At 53.9% G+C, this 18242-nt stretch overlaps 1 protein-coding gene across 1 annotated transcript in view; it reads left to right on the top strand.

Moving 5' to 3' along the window:
* The window catches only part of MYBPC3 (myosin binding protein C, cardiac), a 26254-nt gene extending 8697 nt beyond the window's left edge, over positions 1 to 17557 (top strand). The window contains exons 7-35 of the mRNA XM_027837819.1: positions 561 to 609; positions 1012 to 1041; positions 1347 to 1403; positions 1933 to 1935; positions 2409 to 2429; positions 2976 to 3139; positions 4072 to 4204; positions 4435 to 4437; positions 4931 to 5055; positions 5519 to 5624; positions 5900 to 6066; positions 6645 to 6810; positions 7001 to 7107; positions 7279 to 7308; positions 7892 to 8028; positions 8233 to 8310; positions 9542 to 9701; positions 9841 to 9945; positions 10601 to 10789; positions 11675 to 11809; positions 12037 to 12204; positions 13175 to 13263; positions 13620 to 13815; positions 14195 to 14334; positions 15108 to 15267; positions 15389 to 15528; positions 15937 to 16123; positions 17287 to 17324; positions 17471 to 17557. Coding sequence (XP_027693620.1) covers positions 561 to 609; positions 1012 to 1041; positions 1347 to 1403; positions 1933 to 1935; positions 2409 to 2429; positions 2976 to 3139; positions 4072 to 4204; positions 4435 to 4437; positions 4931 to 5055; positions 5519 to 5624; positions 5900 to 6066; positions 6645 to 6810; positions 7001 to 7107; positions 7279 to 7308; positions 7892 to 8028; positions 8233 to 8310; positions 9542 to 9701; positions 9841 to 9945; positions 10601 to 10789; positions 11675 to 11809; positions 12037 to 12204; positions 13175 to 13263; positions 13620 to 13815; positions 14195 to 14334; positions 15108 to 15267; positions 15389 to 15528; positions 15937 to 16123; positions 17287 to 17297 — 3056 coding nt within the window. The 3' untranslated portion in view covers positions 17298 to 17324; positions 17471 to 17557. The remainder of the gene's footprint in view (positions 1 to 560; positions 610 to 1011; positions 1042 to 1346; positions 1404 to 1932; positions 1936 to 2408; positions 2430 to 2975; positions 3140 to 4071; positions 4205 to 4434; positions 4438 to 4930; positions 5056 to 5518; positions 5625 to 5899; positions 6067 to 6644; positions 6811 to 7000; positions 7108 to 7278; positions 7309 to 7891; positions 8029 to 8232; positions 8311 to 9541; positions 9702 to 9840; positions 9946 to 10600; positions 10790 to 11674; positions 11810 to 12036; positions 12205 to 13174; positions 13264 to 13619; positions 13816 to 14194; positions 14335 to 15107; positions 15268 to 15388; positions 15529 to 15936; positions 16124 to 17286; positions 17325 to 17470) is intronic.
* The last annotated feature ends 685 nt before the right edge of the window (positions 17558 to 18242 follow it).

The raw sequence follows: 18242 nt of genomic DNA on the forward strand, positions 1-18242 counted from the left end.
CCCTGGATTTGGAGTTGGGAGCCCTGTGTTCTAATCCTGCCATTATTAGCTACTCCCAGAGTCATCTCTCAAAAGTTCCAGGATCATAGAATTTAGAGGCTGAAGCATCCTTAGAGACCATTGAATTCAACCCTCTCATTTTACATATGAGGAAACTGAGGCCCATTGAGGTTGACACTAGCTGTGTCCTTGACCACGTCCCTTAGTTCCTCTACACCTGAGTTTCCTCATCTGTAAAATGAGAGGGTTGATAGATGTCTTCTGAGATCCCTTCCAGTCCTGAGGCTCCATAGTTAATTGATTCCTAAAGTCCCTTTCCAGCTCTGAATCCTATAAAATTTCCCCAGGGATGGGGAGGCGGGAAGGAGGGGGAAGAGGGGCCTTTAAATGCTTTGAGATCCCCCAGGGTCAGAGTAAAAAACAATTTAGCATTTCCTCTGTGGGATGTTAGGACGATGGAGACAAAGGAGGGCTTTCTGCCCATCCCCGCTCCTTCCTCCACCACTGCTTTGCACTGCCTCTGTTTTCTCTTTTCTTTCTTCCCTCCCTCTCCTCCAAAGAGGCCATCGGTCCAGCCGACCTTGACCTTCGCTCAGCATTTCGTCGCCCGTGAGTGAATGCTGTTCTCTCCCCAGTGTCCCCATCCTGCCCCCTGTCCCCAGCTGCGTCCCAGGTGTCCCCATCCAAGCCTGACTGCTGCCCCCTGGGAACCTCTCAGCCAGTCCAAGGCTGAGGCTGGGGCTGAGGCTGGGGGTAGGTGGGCAGGAATGAAACCAACAGTCCCTTTCATCAGGGGGATCCTGGGGGGGCCGCCTGGCACCCTCATTGGGGGACGGGGCGATGTGGGGAAGGTTCCCTAAGTACCACCTCCCCCAGACAGGGCAGGGAGCACAGGGCAGTGGGGTGAACCTTACTTCAATGTCCTCACTAGCAAAATGAAGGGTTGCCCTAGACGGTTTCTAAAGTCTCTTCTAGGTCCAAATTCACGATCCTAATGCCTGGTCCTTACAGGAGCCTGCCTGGCAGCGTTCGTCGGACCAGGTATCCCTGCCCCAGCCCTTCTGCCCAGCCCAGGACTCAGGGAAGGGGTGGAGGTGATGGAACCCCAGTCAGAGCAGCTCCTCTAAGACCCTAAGACCCTCTAAGACCCTGGGGACGGGAGAGGGGGCCTGGGCGGCTAGCCAAGGGACCCACCTTGAACCCCCAAGGCCTCCAGCAGGAGGCTTGTCTCCTCATCCCGTTTCTGTAACTTTCCAGTCCCGTTTCTGTAACTTTCCAGTCCCGTTTCCTCACTGGCTTTCTAGCCTCACTCTTGGCTGGGCTCTTGGGGGGACTTTTCTCTGCAGTACAGATGGTTATGACGATGGTGGGAGCCTGGATTTTTCCTCCTTGCTGAAAAAGAGGTGAGTCGATATCAGTGGGGTAGTGGACAGCTGGCCTGACGTCAGAGGTCCCCCCTGACGCTTCCCAGCTCTGTGAGCACAGGAGGGACCTCCCTGCCTTATCTATCCATGCAGCAGGTTAGCGTCCTGGCTCCACCTGCCTCTCAGGCCAGGTGTGTAGGCGGGCAGGGCTTTGTGAACCTTAAAGCCGCAGTAACTGTGGTCCCCAAAAGAACCTGAAAAATGCAGGTGCCACTGCATAAAATGGGGATCCTCACATCGGTGTTTGTTGAGAGACTGTGACAGGGGGACCAGCACTGTGCCCCAAGACAGTTCCATATCCCCAGCGTTAAGCCTCCATCCCAACCTTCTTTTCCTCACCAGATGCTCAGCCTCCCGGGGGGGTGGAAGTGGGGCTTGATGAAGACGTAGGGGAGTGAGAGAAGGGGTCTCCAAGCTCCAGGACCTGACCCAGTTTCTCTTTTTCTCCTCCATGTCTTCTCTCCACCCCTCCTTTGCTGCTGCTGCTGCTGCTGTCTCTGCCACCCAGAGAGTGAGGAAATAACATTGAGAGGGGAAGGTTTGAGTGAAGAGGAGGGGAAAGGGTATCCTAGGGGATGACTCTCACTAGGAGACTTGGTTTATTCCTTGTAATCACCCTGTCCCTTTTACTGAGAGGCAGCATCTCCTAATGGCCCTGACAACCTTCAAGTAAGGAAGACACACATATTGGCTGTGTGACCCTGGGCAAATCACTTACCCTTCCTGTGCCCTAGGCAATTCTCTAAGATTCTAGGTGGTGGGTCTGCATTGGCAGATGGAATTTCCCATGCCAATGAAATCATAGGTCCAGCTCACCCTGGTCCCTTAAAAAAAAACCAAACAAACATGGAATGGTGTCCCTTTCACTTGGGATGGGGGTGTTAAGGAAGTAAGGAAGTCAGCTAGGGTGGAGGGGACATGAATGGTATTAACACATCTCATTTCCCTCTCTCTCCCCCACCCTCCACCATGCCTGGAGTACAGTAGCTTCCTTCGGACGTCCAGGTGAGCGCCCTCGGCCCTGACTTATTCAGATGCATTCCTCGTGTCCCACTGGTGGGCCAAACCCCAAACCAAGCCCAACATGAATGTTTCTCCTCCCCACCATGAAACCAAAGCTCTTTCCCCAAAGCCCCCCAATCCTGCTTGGCTAAAGATGCAAAAGCCAAGATGACTTTTACAAAACTGTGGAATGAAAAGGCAGCCCAGAAACAACTTCACCTTCCCCAAACTGGAGCCTGATGGTGTTCCAATACCGATGGGGGAGGAGGCCCCAGAACCACAGCCTCCACTCAGGCTCCCCCACCCGCACCTCCCTGACCTCACAGAGACCCTCCCAACCTCTGTCCTGGAGGGGAGCTGTCTTCTACAACCTGCTACATGGTGGAGGAGATTGGAGGGAGGGTCTTCAGACCTCTGGGAGAGAGGGAGAGTGCTTCTTAATCGTCTAGGCTCTGGGTGGGAGTTCTTGCATTCTGGGAGCATTGTAAGGAGAGGGCTGGGCACTGAGAAGGAGATGCTTCTCTATGGGGCTTGTCTGATTGGCACCAGGGACCCAAAGCTGGAGGCCCCAGCAGAGGAGGATGTGTGGGAGATCCTCAGGACGGCCCCTCCCTCGGAGTATGAGCGAATTGCCTTCCAGCATGGTGTCACGGACCTCCGGGGCATGCTAAAACGCCTCAAGGGCATAAAGAAGGAGGAGAAGAAGAGCATGGGTGAGTCCTCCCCACTCCTGCCTCTAGCCACTTCTCTGTCCAAGCCCCTAGGAGTGCTCACCCTCTACCTAGCTCAGCTCTCCTGACAGGGAAAGGGTCTGAAGTCTTCCTTCTCGATGCTCGCCTGCTCTGCTTAGCCACGCAGGCCATTGGCTCTGCAGGCAGGGACTAGACACTCTGTCCAGGGGTCCCTGGCAGAGGGGAGCCCAGAAACCCTTAGTTTGTACCATTCGAGCACTCCCTGGCCCATGCCAGGCTGATTCCACCTCGGCAAGTCACTTCTCTCTAGGCCTCATTTTCCTCTGCTGTAAATGAGGGGGTTGATTTCTTAAGGTCTCTTTCGGTTCTAAATCTATCCTCCTATGATCTCAATTCAATTCATTCCAATGAACATTTTCTATGTGCAAGGAAGGTGCTGGGGATTTACAATGCGGACGCAGAGAAGCAGAAAATGCCAAATAGATTGAGATAGGAGAGGGGTGGGGGCGGGGCACCCAAGGTGAGGATTCTAAGCGGTCCCTAGGGTGCAGGACACAAAACCTAGAATTGTCAGAGCTGTGGCACCTCTGAGATTATCTGTTCCAAAATCCTCATTTCACACAGGGGGAAACTGAATCCTAGAAAGTTTAAAGCTCTTGTTTCTGTAGCACATTAAGGTTTTCAAAAGTTTTTTCACAACAATCCTTGTGAGTGCAGGCCTTATTTCCCCCATATTATAGATGGGGAAATTGAGGTTCTGTGTTTCCACACAATTAGCAAGTGTCAGAGCCAGTGTGCAAAGCCAGCACACGTTCACCCCATGCTCCCTTATCTGTTTAGGAAGGAGGTCAGGTGGCATCTGTCTCATTCCTCACCCACTTTGAAAGCACTGATTCAGGGAAGGGGGTCAGGTTCCCCAGGAAAAGCTAAGCTGTCTCTGTGTCCTCCAAAAGCATTTGTGAAGAAGCTGGAGCCTGCCTACCAGGTTAACAAAGGGCAGAAGATCCGGTTGGTAGTTGAATTGTCTGACCCTGATGCCGAGGTCAAATGGCTGAAGAACGGGCAGGAAATTCATATGAGTGGCAGGTGTGTCTGGTGGTGGGAATGGTAATGGGCATTGGTGGGGCACCCTGAGGGGGAAGCTGGGAGATGGGACATCAAGGGGCACTGAGCTGGGAGAGGGGGACACAGAGGGCTGGTGGAGAAGTGGTGAGCTATCTGACCAGAGGATGTCGCTTGGCTCTGTCTCTCTTTCTCTGTTCATCTCTGTCTCTCCTCCTCCATTCTGAAACTGGTGGTCTCTCTCTGGACTTTAGCAAGTAAGTTCCTGGGTTGGGTAGGCTGGAGGGAAGGGCAAGGAGGAGCCGTGTTTCCCCAGGCTTGGGTTGAGGGGGTGGGCTGTGGCTCATGAGGAGGTGCCTGTAAAGTCTGGTTGAAGAAGCATTGTGGAATCGTGGGCAAGCTAGTGAACCCCATCTGAAAAACGAGGCGTGGGGCAGCGAGGCGGTGCAGTGGATAGAGCACCGGCCCCGAAGTCAGGAGCACCTGAGTTCAAATCCAGCCTCAGACCAAACACTTGACACTTACTAGCCGTGTGACCCTGGGCAAGTCACTTAACCCCAATTACCTAAAAAAAGAAGAAGAAGAACGAGGCCTGTGACTTCACAGCCTCTGGGGTCCGGCGGCAGACGGTGAGTACTTCCTCAGCATCGGTCTGTCCCCCTTCCCTGTTCGTGCTTGTCCTCACCTGCGGCCGAGGCTGGTCCAGCTCCTGGGATCCCTCGTCAGGTTCTGTCTGCCCCCTCCCTTCAGGTACATCTTTGAGTCTGCTGGCAGCAAGCGCATGCTGACCATCAGCCAGTGTTCCCTGGCGGACGATGCTGCTTACCAGTGCGTGGTGAACGGGGGCAAGTGCAGCACCGAGCTCTTTGTGAAAGGTGAGCAGGCTGACCCCACCCCCACCTGAACAGGATTCTCCTCCCCAGTGGTCACCCCTCCAGGGAGGGGGAAGCCGCCCCCTCCCTAGCCGATGGCCATCCCACTTTGGGACAGCTCGGAGGATTAGGGAGCTCTCCCGTCATCTCCCGTCACTGCTGCTGGCTCTGGGGCCAAGCAGACGGCTCGAGTCCATCTTTGAGGGGGCCCACTTCTACGTCCTTCCACCCCCAGCCTCCTCTTTCCCAGGCTAACATCCTCAGTGTCTTTGTGTGTAAAACAAAGAGGTAAGACCAGATGATCTCTAAGGGCCACCCTGGTCACCCTCCTCTGGAGGCTCACCAGCTTGTTAATGTCCTTCCCAAAATTTGTCACCCCAGGCAGGGTCGGTCCATTTCGTGGAAGGGATTGGGGAGGCGTTGGGTCCGAGCAAGCCCAGGTTAAGGAACTGCTGTGTTTTGGCAGAGCCCCCAGTGCTGATCACGAGGGCCTTGGAGGACCAGATGGTAACAGTTGGACAGCGGATAGAATTTGAGTGTGAAGTGTCCGAGGAGGGAGCACCTGTCAAATGGTGAGCACAGCCCTGGGTCAGTTAGTGGCGGAAGGAGGAAAAGGCTGGAAGCTGGGAGGATGGGAGATGCCAGTAGTGCCCTACTCCCTAAGGACAAGGTGGTCCTGAAAGCCCCTGGGGGGTCGGCATCGTGAATGTGTCCCGCCTTTGGTCCAAAGTTAGCCAGTCACGTCCAGTAGCATCATGCCCTGCACCACGGCCATTCCGGCCCAGTCAATACCTCCGGCCCCCTGTTCTGCCACCACCACAATAACGATTGACTTCACCTGGGCCAGGTTGAAAGATGGAGTGGAGCTGACCCGAGAGGAGACCTTCAAATACCGCTTTAAGAAGGATGGACGGAAGCACCACCTGATCATCAACGAAGCGACCCTGGAGGACAGCGGCCACTATGCCATCCGCACCAGTGGCGGCCAGGCCTTAGCAGAGCTCATAGTGCAGGGTGAGGCTGGGATGGGGGTGGGAAGCCTGAAGACTTCATGAGACCCCAGATGGAGAGCTGGGAGGCCCCTCAGAGGCCACTGGGGCCAACCCCTCATTTGACAGACAAGGAAACTGAGGCCCCCGGAGGGATAGGAACTTGTCTGCCACAGTAGCTGCTTTTATGTAGCACTTAAAAAAAATAAGTTCTCGGGCAGCTAGGTGGCGCAGTGGATAGAGCTCTGGCCTTGGAGTCAGGAGGACCTGAGTTCAAATTTGGCCTCAGACTTTTGACACTTACTAGCTGTGTGACCCTAGGCAAGTCACTTAACCCCATTGCCTAGCAAAACAAACAAAAAAAATTCTCTCTTTTGAGCTCCACAAGGTTATCCCCACTTTACAGATGAGAAAACTGAGTCTGAGAGCAGGTAAGGGACTTGCCCAAAGTCACACAGCTCTGAAGGCAGGTTTTTGACCGTCCTTTCTCCCTCTGTGTACATACATGTGGCCCTGAATCCCTTCAGAGGGCTACTGGCTCCCCACACATACACGCGGGTGCTCACCCCTGCGTTCACACCAGCCATCCTGTCCACTCCCCAGAGAAGACACTGGAGGTGTATCAGAACATCGCGGACCTGACAGTGGGGGCTCGGGACCAGGCCGTGTTCAAGTGCGAGGTGTCCGATGAGAACGTGAGGGGAGTCTGGCTGAAGAACGGGAGGGAGCTGGTGCCCGACAGCCGCGTAAAGGTGTCCCACATTGGCCGGTGAGTGGGTGGCTAGGGGAAGGGCCCCGGGGCCCCTGCCTGCATACTGCTCCCCCCTTCACTTGCTCTTGGGAGGAGGGGGAGATGAGGTGTCAGAGTTCTATTATTTATAGAGAGACGTGGTGAGAGGGTTCAATGCTCAACTTCCCGGCTCCCCGGGCCTTCCCTGAGCTAAGACCTCTGCCCTCAGGGTCCATAAGCTGACCATTGATGATGTCACACCTGCTGATGAAGCTGACTACAGTTTTGTGCCTGAAGGCTTTGCCTGTAACCTCTCAGCCAAGCTCCACTTCATGGGTGAGCCTGGCACTGCCGACCCTGGGTGCTGGGGGCATCCCCTGGGGTGGTGCGGGGAACAGCCCCTAACTTGAATGGCAGAGCCGGTACTGCCTGAGGCTTGGATGGAGGGAACCTTTCTACTCCTTCCTTCATATCCTCAGCTCTACTCCCTCCTTTCTTCCCTTTCAGAGGTCAAAATCGACTTTGTGCCCAGGCAAGGTGAGAGTCACACATCCCCTTCTGCCCAGTTGCCCTCCAGCCCTAGCCAATCTTCACACATGCCACCAGCCTTTCCCTCTTTTATCACCATCTCATCAAACTCCCAGGGAGCCAGACTCATAGCACCAGGTTGGGCATTGAGAAAAGTCCGAAATCCTGGACTTCACATTCGGGAGCTGATGCTCCCTGCTAATCCTCTCTGTGTGCCTTCCCTGTGCTGGGCACTAATGCCCCTAGGCATTAGGGAAGGGAATTAGAGAGGGAATAAGCAGGGTTCTCACCCCATGGTGAGCTCGTAGAATAGGGGGGAGATGACACTGGTCTGAGTCATCTCAGAGCTCGATTGTCTCTCCTAGCCTCATGGTGAGCACCAAATTAGATTTGTCAGCATTGTGTGTTAGCGTGTTGGGAAGTCAGGTCTCAGAGGAGAGTGCAGACTCACTTGTTCTGTGATAAAAAATCACGAGAGGTTTCTCAGGTTCTCCATGTTGAACACTATGGTTCCATTCTTTCCATTCAAATGGTCCATCATTCTCTTGATGCTCCCCACCACGCCTGACTGCATCCTGGGTGTCCTTCCCAGAACCTCCCAAGATCCACCTGGACTGCCCTGGACGCACCCCTGATACAATAGTGGTCGTGGCTGGGAACAAGCTACGTCTGGATGTGCCCATCTCTGGGGATCCGGCACCGAATGTCATCTGGCAAAAGGCTGCACAGGTGCCTTCCCCACCCCAACCACAGCATGCGTGCACACACACGGTACTTCACTTCTTGTCAACGGGAAGGAAACCGCTGGGGTAGCCAGGAGATCGCGGGAGGTGGTAGCTGGGCCACACAGCTGTGTGTTCTGTGGGAACCCCGTCCAAGCCAAGCTTGGCTCTTCCTTCTGCGTACCCCTCATTCTGAGGCTCTGCTTTCCAGGGAAGCAAAGGCCTGGGTGAGACCCCAGACGCTTCCAGTGATACCAGTGACAGCAACGAGTGGGTGTTTGAGAGGAAGGTAAGACAGACCCAGGCCAGCTGGCCCTGTGGCCCTCTTTCACCCCTTTCTCCATCCAGTGTGGGGTAGTCACATGCCAGGCACTTTAAGAAAGCCCACCCTTGCCCCTCCTTTGCTAGGCATCCCCGCAACCCCTGGGGGCTCGGTCAGCATCATATTCTCCTGCCCATGCGGCTGTTTGAATGCTTGTGTGTGTTCTCGTCTGTTCAAGTGTGTCTGGTTTCAACTCTGGGGAGCTGGAGATAACCCCTTCTATTTCTTCAGCTCTGTAACAACGCCTGATGGTTTGTATAGTGCTATTGATTGTAAAACCCTATCTCATCTATTGGAATGAATGAATGAATGAATGAATGAATGAGTGAATGAATGAGTGAATGAATAAATGAGTGAGTGAATGATTGAGAGTGAGCGAATGAATGTGAGTGAATAAGGTAAATGAGTGAGTGAATAAATGAGTGAAGGAGCAGATGAGTAATTGAATGAATGAGTGAATGAGTGAATGAATGAATGAACGATAAAACATTTATGTGCTTCCTATGCTATGGACCAAGCATTCTGCTAAGCCCTAGAATCTCCTCCCAGGAGGAGAGACCTGAGGGGCAATGACCTCCCCAAGATTAGTCCATACTGGATCAGCAACGTAGCTTTGGACTACAGCCCGACTCTTCTTGCTCGATCCCAGAATTCAGTGGACTCAGGAGCTGCCAAGGGCCCTGAGACCTTCGATTTATTATCTTTCAATAGCAGTTCTAGAGAGCTAAGTTTACAGTTTCCTCACCCTGTAGTTCAAGCATTATCATGGCCATCTTGCAGATGAAGAAACTGAGGCCAAGAGAGGCCAAGAGCTTGTACAAGGTCACAGAGTTAGCAAGTCTCAGGGCCAGGTTTCAAACCCAGGTCTTCTGGTTTCAAGTCCATTGGTCTCTCTACTACACCACATTGTCTCTCCAATCTAATGTTCTTTCCCTCTCCCCTCACTGTGCTTAGCATGGGGCCTTGGAGTCAGTAGGTACCCACTTGGTGGTGTTAATTGATTCTCAAGCCTGGACTGGAGGGGGTTCCTCGTGCCAGGGCCCAGGAATGCTCCTGGCCTATCCCTGGGATATAAAGAGCCCAAGGAGAGAACCAGGAAACTGGGACCTCCTTTGGTCACTTATGACCTTGACTTTGCTGGGGAGATCTTAGTGCCCAGACCTAGGGTTCCCCCATAGCAATGACCTCCTTTCTCCAGCTGCTGTGTGACACCGAGGGTCGGGTACGCGTGGAGACCCACAAGGACCGTAGCATCTTCACGGTGGAAGGGGCTGAGAAGGAGGATGAGGGTGTCTACATTGTGACAGTGAAGAACCCGGTGGGCGAAGACCAGGTCAACATCACTGTCAAGGTCATCGGTGAGGCAGGCACCACTGGGCAAGGGGGCAGGGCTCTGGGCACAGGGCTCTCCTCTGGAGGATAGAGATGCATCCCTGGGATCCAGGGCTAGGGGCCCTGAGGTGAAAAGACAGTCGAACATCTGCTTTTCCATCTCAGATGTCCCTGACCCACCCGCGGCCCCAAGGATTAGCAATGTAGGAGAAGACTCCTGCAGTGTGCATTGGCAGCCCCCAGACTATGACGGCGGACAGCCTATCCTAGGTGAGACGGGGATACTGATTGATTCATCAGTCGCAGGCCTAGGGCCAGCCTGGGGCTCATTAGAGGACTGGACTGCTCTCCTGACGCTGCCTTTAAGACTTGGAAAGAGTACCAGGCTTGAAGGTCAGAGGATCTGGGTTCAAATCCTGGCTCAGCCATTTAGGTGATCTTAAGCAAACCTCCTCCCCTCTAGACGTCAGGTCTGTATCAGTAAAGTTTGAACGAGATGGTCTCCAAGACCCCTTATGATCCTATGACCCCAACCTGTTGGTTGTCCCAGGTCAGCCTGGCCCAGGGGTCTTGAGATCAGAAGGGGATATCTTCAGATGAAAGGGGAGGGGTGACTTGGGCTCTCTCCAGCAAGTCTCATCACCTACGAGGTGCCAGGTACAGTGCTAGGCACTGGCGATATAAAGACAAAAACGAAACCATTTCTGCCCACGAGGAGCTTACATTCTATTGGGTAGAAACAAGCTATATACAGGTGAGTCAAAGTAAAGTGATTTTGGAAGTGGGGAGTTCCAGCAGTTGGAGGGATGCTGATAGATCCTGGGTAGTCAAAGGCAGTCAAGCTGAGCCTTCTCGGGGGTGTGGGTAGGAAAGCAACCCTAGTTTGTCCTCCGTAATGCTCCTTCCCTCCCTTCCTCCCTCCCAGGCTATATCTTGGAGAGGAAGAAAAAGAAGAGTTACCGGTGGATGCGGTTGAATTTTGACCTCCTCCGGGAGCTGAGCCATGAGGCCAAGCGCATGATCGAGGGGGTGGTGTATGAGATGCGCGTCTACGCAGTCAATGCTATTGGCATGTCACGGCCCAGCCCCGCCTCCCAGCCCTTCATGCCCATAGGTGAGCCCGGTGCTGCCTGGAATAAGGAGACCAGGGTCCTCCAGGGCCTCCCACAATCCCCCATGCCACTCTGGCCAGCCCCCGCTGCGGCCCAACCCCCTACCAGCTGTGGGAAAGTCACTCTGGGTGTCTGAGTTCTGATTCACTCATCCGTGAGACAGGGTTAATGTGCAGCTAACTGCTCTACCTACGTCGTCATAGGGTTTTGTGTGCACCAGACACAATGGAATTTGAAGAGTGCCACGTAAAGCCCTATAGACACATGACCATTTGTCATTCAAGTCTAATAGATGGCCTGGGAACATCTGAATGTATCAACTCCTCATCAGACTAGGGTTCTCATCTGGTAAACTGCACACGGACCCCAGGTCACCGCCCTCTGCCTGAGCTGGATCTTGGAGGGCAGAGCGGAGAGCACCCATTTGCCTAACACGGGGACTTCCTCATGTTGAGTCTCTCTAGGAAGTTTGATTGGCACCAAGCTAGGAGCACGTGTGGGAGTGAGTGGTGTGAGAGCTAGAAGCAGGGGTAAAAAATACAAAGAGGCACATTTAGGCCCAGATTTGATGCCTAACCATTAGGAAGCCCCAGGGTGGAATGGGATGCCCCAGGAAGGCAGGGAGTGAACTCCCCTTCCCTGGAGGTCTTCAGGCAGACATTGGATAACCCCATATGGGGAGATTCTGAGGGGATTTCTGCTCAGCTAGGGAGAGACAGAGGGACGGTTAGACAGCCAGGCCCCAGTCCAAAAGGGAGAAGAATTTTCACCTTCATCCCCTTTTCCGGTGCCTGGCAGATAACAGTGGAGGTCCCTTCCGACTCCAAGATTCTGAGCTTGTGCTATGTATAAGTGTACTCTCTGACCTCTTGCTTCTCATCCCCCAGGCCCTCCCAGTGAGCCCACCCACCTGGGCATAGAGGATGTCTCTGACAGCACTGTCTCCCTCAAATGGCGGCCCCCAGAGCGCGTTGGGGCTGGAGGGCTGGATGGTTACAGTGTGGAATACTGCAGAGAGGGATGTAAGTCAGCGCCTCCTTCCCTCCCATCCCAGCCCCACCCCTATGGCTTATGTTCAGGCAGCAAGCGTTGTCCCTGCGGCATGAGCCCAGGAGTGCCACGTCCCTGCAGGCAGGCATGGTCCTGACAGGCCCCGCCCAGCCTCCTTCTCTCCCCTGGTCCCTGGAGGGGTCTGGAGCTGATGCTGATGCTGATGCTGATGCTGACTTGGGTCTCTCCTTCCCGGTAGCCTCCGAGTGGGTAAGCGCCTTGCAGGGTCTAACGGACTGCACATCGCTGCTGGTGAAGGAGCTTCCCACGGGGGCCAGGCTGCTCTTCCGAGTACGGGCACACAACCTGGCTGGGCCTGGTGCCCCTGCCACCACCAAGGAGCCCATCACCGTGCAGGAGATCTTAGGTGAGAGACGGGGGATGGGCAAGAGGGTGACTTCTTCCCCGGAGCAGCAGAGGCTTTATCCCATCCAGCCAGAATAGCAAGAGGCCTAAGTGACCATGTGGTCCCCCCAGACCCTCAGATCCCTACCAGACGGAGATGGCCTGGAAATGGAGAGACTGAGCCCGAAGGCCTCTTAGGGAGACAGCATGGAACAAGGGTCCTTTGACGTACCGCTCAGTGAACTTGGCAGGCCCTTCTATTTCCTTGAGTGTAAAACGAGAGGGTCAGATCAGGCCTCCAATGACCCTCCTGATTCTGAAGTTGTGATCGTAGGGCCTGATGCTCAGAGGGTCTTACTTGAATTACTTCTAGGCCTCTGGGCTGCCCAAGTCTTGTAAAGGAATAAGGTATAGCTGAGAAAAGAAAAGGCTGGTGGTGGGCAGAAGGGCCACTTTTAAGTACTGGAAAAGCTGCTGCTCCATGGGGTCCCTCTGTTGTGGGCCTTCTGTGCAGGGGTGTGGGGGTAGGGCTGGGGACAGTCTGCTTTTGTCTGGGGGACAGGACTCCAAATCAGTCTCTCTCAGGGACCTTGTGGTCCAATCCTGTGTAAAATATATTAAGCCTTTGCCTGGAGGTCGAGGTGGGGGGAGGGGCAGCACAATAGGACACCGTGACCTCCCCAAGCAGCCCATTCCACTTTGTACTGCACCTGCTCATAGGATGCTTTTCCTTACCTTAAACCTAAACCCACCCCTTTCACCCACTGCTCCTCCCTTGTTCTGCCCTCTGAGGCCCAGCATTGTCTGACCCCTGTGCCACACAGCAGCCTTTCAGGCATGTGAAGAGAGCCATCATGGCCCCTTGCCCACCCCCCACAACGTATTGGCTTCTTCAGGCATTCAGAGCTCGGGCCTCCTCCTCCTTCCCAGGGCCTCCCCAAGACTGAGCCCGAGGTCAGGCTCTCTGACAAATGGCCTCTTTCTATCCACAGAGCGTCCCAGGCTCCGGCTGCCTCGGCACCTGCGCCAGACCGTGCAGAGAAAAGTGGGCGAACCTGTGAATATCCTTATCCCTTTCCAGGTCAGTGCCCCGCCTCTCTTTACTTTGGGGCTACCCACCCATACCAGCCTCTCCAGCCCAAGAGGCTGAGGTTCTGGGGTGCATCATCTGGGGTGCCACAGGCCCTAGGGACTCTGTTTCATTTCATGCTTGAGTAGCATTGCCAGGTGGCCTTGTGGGCTGGGCCAAGAACTCTAGCTGATGGGTTTTGGTGGAGGTGGGAGGGTTGTTGGGCAGCCAGTACCTGGCCCCCTACCCTTTCCTCTACTGCCCCTCCCATTCCCCAAGAATCCCCCCCACACCCCCTCACACTTGGGCTGGGTCAGCTTATGGCCCAGAGGGGTGAGCTGAGCACTTAGCTACCCACTGACCAACAGGGGAAGCCTCGGCCCCAGGTCACTTGGAGCAAGGAGGGGCAACCACTGGCTGGAAACGACGTTAGCATTCGCAACAGCCCAACAGACACCATCCTGTTCATCCGAGCCGCCCGCAGGGACCACTCAGGCACTTACCAGGTGGCCGTGCAGATCGAGAACATGGAGGACAAAGCCATTTTGGTCCTGCAGATTGTTGGTGTGTAGGTTTGGGAGCTCTCAGCCCCAGAGTTGTTTTTTCTCTAGGAACTTAGGGGCCTCATGACCTATGCCTCAGTGGTTCCCAAAGACTCTCAACTGGCAGCACCCTCCCATGCCAACCTACGCCCTCACTCCATCCTGACTCTCCTGCCTGAGATAAGGCCAGGATCTTGTAGTTCTTGGCTCCATGGAACTATCCCAGTAAAAATCAGGACACACCCCAGCTGACAGGGGTCAGGAGGGCCCCTGGGACCCTGGATGACCTAGGGAATATCTGAAAAGATGTCATTTTCCTCCGTGCCATTAGCATGGATGGAACGACAGAAGGAGGGTTAGATAGCCAGGCCCTAGGCTGACCCAGACCCTACTCTCCATAGACAAACCAAGCCCCCCCCAAGAGGTGCGAGTCACTGAAACCTGGGGCTTCAATGTGGCCCTGGAGTGGAAACCCCCCCAGGATGATGGCAACACAGAACTCTGGGGATACATGGTGCAGAAAGCTGACAAGAAGACCATGGTAAGAGGGGGGCCTTGATACCTCCTTCTCTCACAAGCCTGGGGTGGAATGTGGAGGAGGAAACAGCCAGAGAAGGGCACTGTCTGCTAGGTGGGACATACTCATCTCCTGATGCCAGGCCATGGCTGCCCCCTGCTCTGACAAGACAAGAAGGACAGGGTTCCCCTGGGCCGGGAAGGTCCCAGCTCTCATCCTGCTGGCCTGCTTTGTCCCCTGTAAACAATAGTCTATCTCCCATCTCTGCCCGTGCCTTTGCGTAGGCTGTGCCCTGCCTCCCCCCACCCCCTTCTACAAGAGACCTTTTCTGATGAGAGAGAGAGGCTGCACAAGGGCTTTTCCCCTACCCGCCCCCCCCAAAAATCCCATTTTTTTATTTACTTATTAGTGTTTGAGTTGTTCCCCAAGTAGAAAGTTAGCTCCTTGAGGGCAGGGATGGTTTCCCACCTTTGTCTCACCAGAACCTGGCACAGTGCCTGGCACATATGGAGCCCTTGTTGAAGGCTTATATAATTATGTTTAATCTTCCTGCTACTAGTCAGCAGCCCCTTCACCGTGCAGCTTGAGATGCTGGTCAGCTCCAGCAGAGGTCAAGGGCCAGGGACTAGGGCAAGCTGGTGGCTGATGGGGACAGCACTGCTTCCCCCAGGCAATCTTTCTTGCCCAACCAATAAAATGTAAGCTACTCGAGGTCAGGGACTACTCCACTTTTGTCTTTGTGCCTAGCACACAGTAGGCCCTTAATACTTAAGGAATCAACTGTCTCTGCTGCCTAGGAATGGTTCACAGTACTGGAGCACTACAGGCAGACTCACTGTGTGGTATCCGAGCTCGTCATGGGTAATAACTACTACTTCCGGGTCTTCAGCCAAAACATGGTGGGCGCCAGTGAGAAAGCAGCCACCACGAAGGAGCCAGTCTTCATCCCCAAAATAGGTAGAGTTCCTCCTTGACAAGTAAGGGGCAAGTGTCATGTCTCACTAAGGGGAGGAGAACATGGGTCACAGAAGGGGCTTGACTTGGAGAGGCCCTTCCTCATAGACCCGTCTGCTGCCAGCAGGTCTCACATACCAGCCCCCTACATATAAGAAACTCGAGTATTCTGAGGCTCCAAGCTTCACCCAGCCCCTGGTGAACCGCTCAGTTATTGCAGGCTACAACGCAGTCCTCTGTTGCGCTGTCCGAGGAAGTCCTAAGGTACACTTCCTACCCAGAGAGCAGAATCCATTGCCACAAGAGGTAGGCCAAAAGGTTTTTGTACGTTCCTCGCTGAATCCATCACAGCTCCTTGGGAAGAAGTTAAGTGGGACAGGGGTCTATCCCAAACCTTTCAGGAGGCCACAGAAAGACTCTGCTTTCACATAAAATGGAGTAAGTTGTAGGCTTGACCCAATACAATATTTATCACAGAACGCATGGTTATGGTTCCCTTAGGTATCATCCATAGGAACTAGGTCTACAGGCCTTTGGCAGGGCTTAGCACAAGTCCTTGGGGCCTCTCTAGTGATCCCAGATCCTCGTAGAGGGGAACGTAGGCACCCCATTCCCCAGAGTTTCTGGCAGACTCGGTCATCTCATTCCCCTGCCCCTTGTCTTGGTTCACAGCCCAAGATCTCCTGGTTCAAGAATGGGCTGAATCTGGGTGAGAATGCTCGTTTCCGTATGTTCAGCAAGCAGGGGGTACTGACTCTGGAAATCCGAAAACCCTGCCCCTTTGATGCGGGTGCTTATGTCTGTCGGGCCATCAACGCCCAGGGGGAAGCACAGTGTGAGTGCCGTCTGGAGGTGCGAGGTGAGGATGGGGCCTGGGCGATGGGAATAAGAGAAATAATGGAGTATGTCGGTGAGAGAAGACAGGAATTAGGCACGCCATAAACAAGAGGGACCCCTAGCTCCTCCTTGAAGGCCAAGAAGATGCTCTTAGAAAGCCACCAGCAGAGCATTTTGCTGGATTCTGAGTCCACATAGGATGACTGATTTAGAGTTGCATGTGACCTTAAAAATTATTTATCAATAAGGAAATCGTGGCCCAGAGAAGTGATTTCCTCAGATTAACTCGTGTAGTAAACAGGCAGCCAAGATGTGCAATGGTTAGAGCACTGGGCTAGGAGTCAGGAAAGCCTGAGTCTCAGACAATAGCTGCATGGTCCTAGGCAACTTCACCTGGGCCTCAGTTTCCCCAACCAAAAAAATGGTGAGAATAGCACATCTTTCACAGGATTGTTGTCAGGATCCAATGAGAGGTAAAGGATCCAATATAGGTAAAGTGGCAGACTTCAAAGCGCTCTCTAAACGTCAGCTATAATATCATTACTATCACAGTACCATCATTGTTGTGGTACAGCTGGAGCATGAACCCAGCTGCTCGTGACCCCAAATCCAGTGATCTTCCCACTTCCCGTACAGTCTTCCTCCTCCCTGAAGCCTGTCCTTGATTCAATCTCTTCCATTCTGAAGAATGCTCAAAATCTCAGCTCCAGATTTAATGAGCTCATCACCTACAGCTCCATCCAAGCCACTGATCAAAATGAGACACAGCTGCACAGTAGAAAAAGCAGTGGGTCTGGAGGTGCAAGGCCTGGCTTCAGATCCTACCTGTGCCTTTGGGCAAGTCACAAACTATCTATAAAGCCCCTCAGGTTTGGACTGGACGGTTCTAAAGGTCTTTTGTGGCTTTAAGTCTGTGACCCCAAGAGGACTGGCTGAGAAAATTAGCCCACATCAGAGGTGTAATCACCGAGGAACTGTATCCCGAATTTGTTCTGGGCAGAAAGATTGATTCCCCTGAGGCAAGCACGGAGAGGAAACCTACAAGCTTTCTAAGAGAGGCAAGCATGGCAGAGAAAGTGTTCCTAAGGGCTTTTCTGGAAAGGCTAGATCAGTTGGGAGAGAATGTGGAGAGTGTTTGTTGAATTGAGTTAAATTGGGAGCTCCCCATCTCTTTCTCTCCTACAGTGCCTCAGTAACCAGGCTGGAGACTCCAGAAAAGCCAGGTAAGCACCATGGCAAACACCCTTGGCCAAGGGTTATTAGCTAGCTTCTTCTGGATTTCTCTGCTGAAGCTGTTTTGGGGGGACAGAAGCTTGGAGGAAGGCGGATGCTGAGCCCAGGCCACTCACAGCTGTGCCCTCTGTCACAGGTGCAATCAGGACCCTAGCCCTGACCTTGGAGGAAACCAGTCTTTCTGCTGTGGTGTTTGTGTGTGTGTATATGTGTGTGCTGGGGGTGGGTGGGAGGGAAAGACAACAGGGCACTTTACTAAACTCAGGCCCTCCTGCCTCAGGCAGCTGTGGGGGATGGGATGGGGGAGGGGGGTTCTCTGCCTGAACCCTGAGGAAAGGAAAGAGAGATGATACCATGGGGTTGAGGCTGGTGTTCACACTGGCAATCTCCCTGTCTATGGGAGCTAGCCAGCCAAGGAGCTTCACCCACTGAGAGGCTTTAAAAAGTGGGCCATGCACAGAATGCAGGCTTGTTAGAACTTCACCTTAGCATACTGGACTAATAAACAATTTGTGCAGCCCCTCAGGGTGGCTTTCTTTACTGCCCAGCCTGGCCACAGGGGAACCATGGGGGAGTCTGGCCTCCAGATGAGGTTCGGGTAGATGGCACTTGGCCAAGGTGATCGATCCATGGGGGTGCCAGTCTGAATGCAGGCCCAAGCCAAGGCCTAGGCTGGACAGTGGGCTCTTTGTCAGGGTGGTGGCCAGCTTGGGATCTGAACCTCAGCAAGAGAAGCTAATGCCCCTTCCTTCGTTTTGCTGCTGCTCACATCCAGGGGTAATCTGGTTGGTAACCGGAGCTCCCCTTTGCCTCTAACCCTGCTCAGCTCCTGCTGAGTCAGGAAGACCCCAAAGCCCCACACAATAACTGTTCCTACAGTCACTCGCCACTGCTATCTCCCAGGTGAG

The sequence above is a fragment of the Vombatus ursinus genome, unplaced genomic scaffold (genome assembly GCF_900497805.2).
Source record: "Vombatus ursinus unplaced genomic scaffold, bare-nosed wombat genome assembly UNPS02014822.1, whole genome shotgun sequence".
In the NCBI taxonomy this organism is placed as follows: Eukaryota; Metazoa; Chordata; class Mammalia; order Diprotodontia; family Vombatidae; genus Vombatus; species Vombatus ursinus.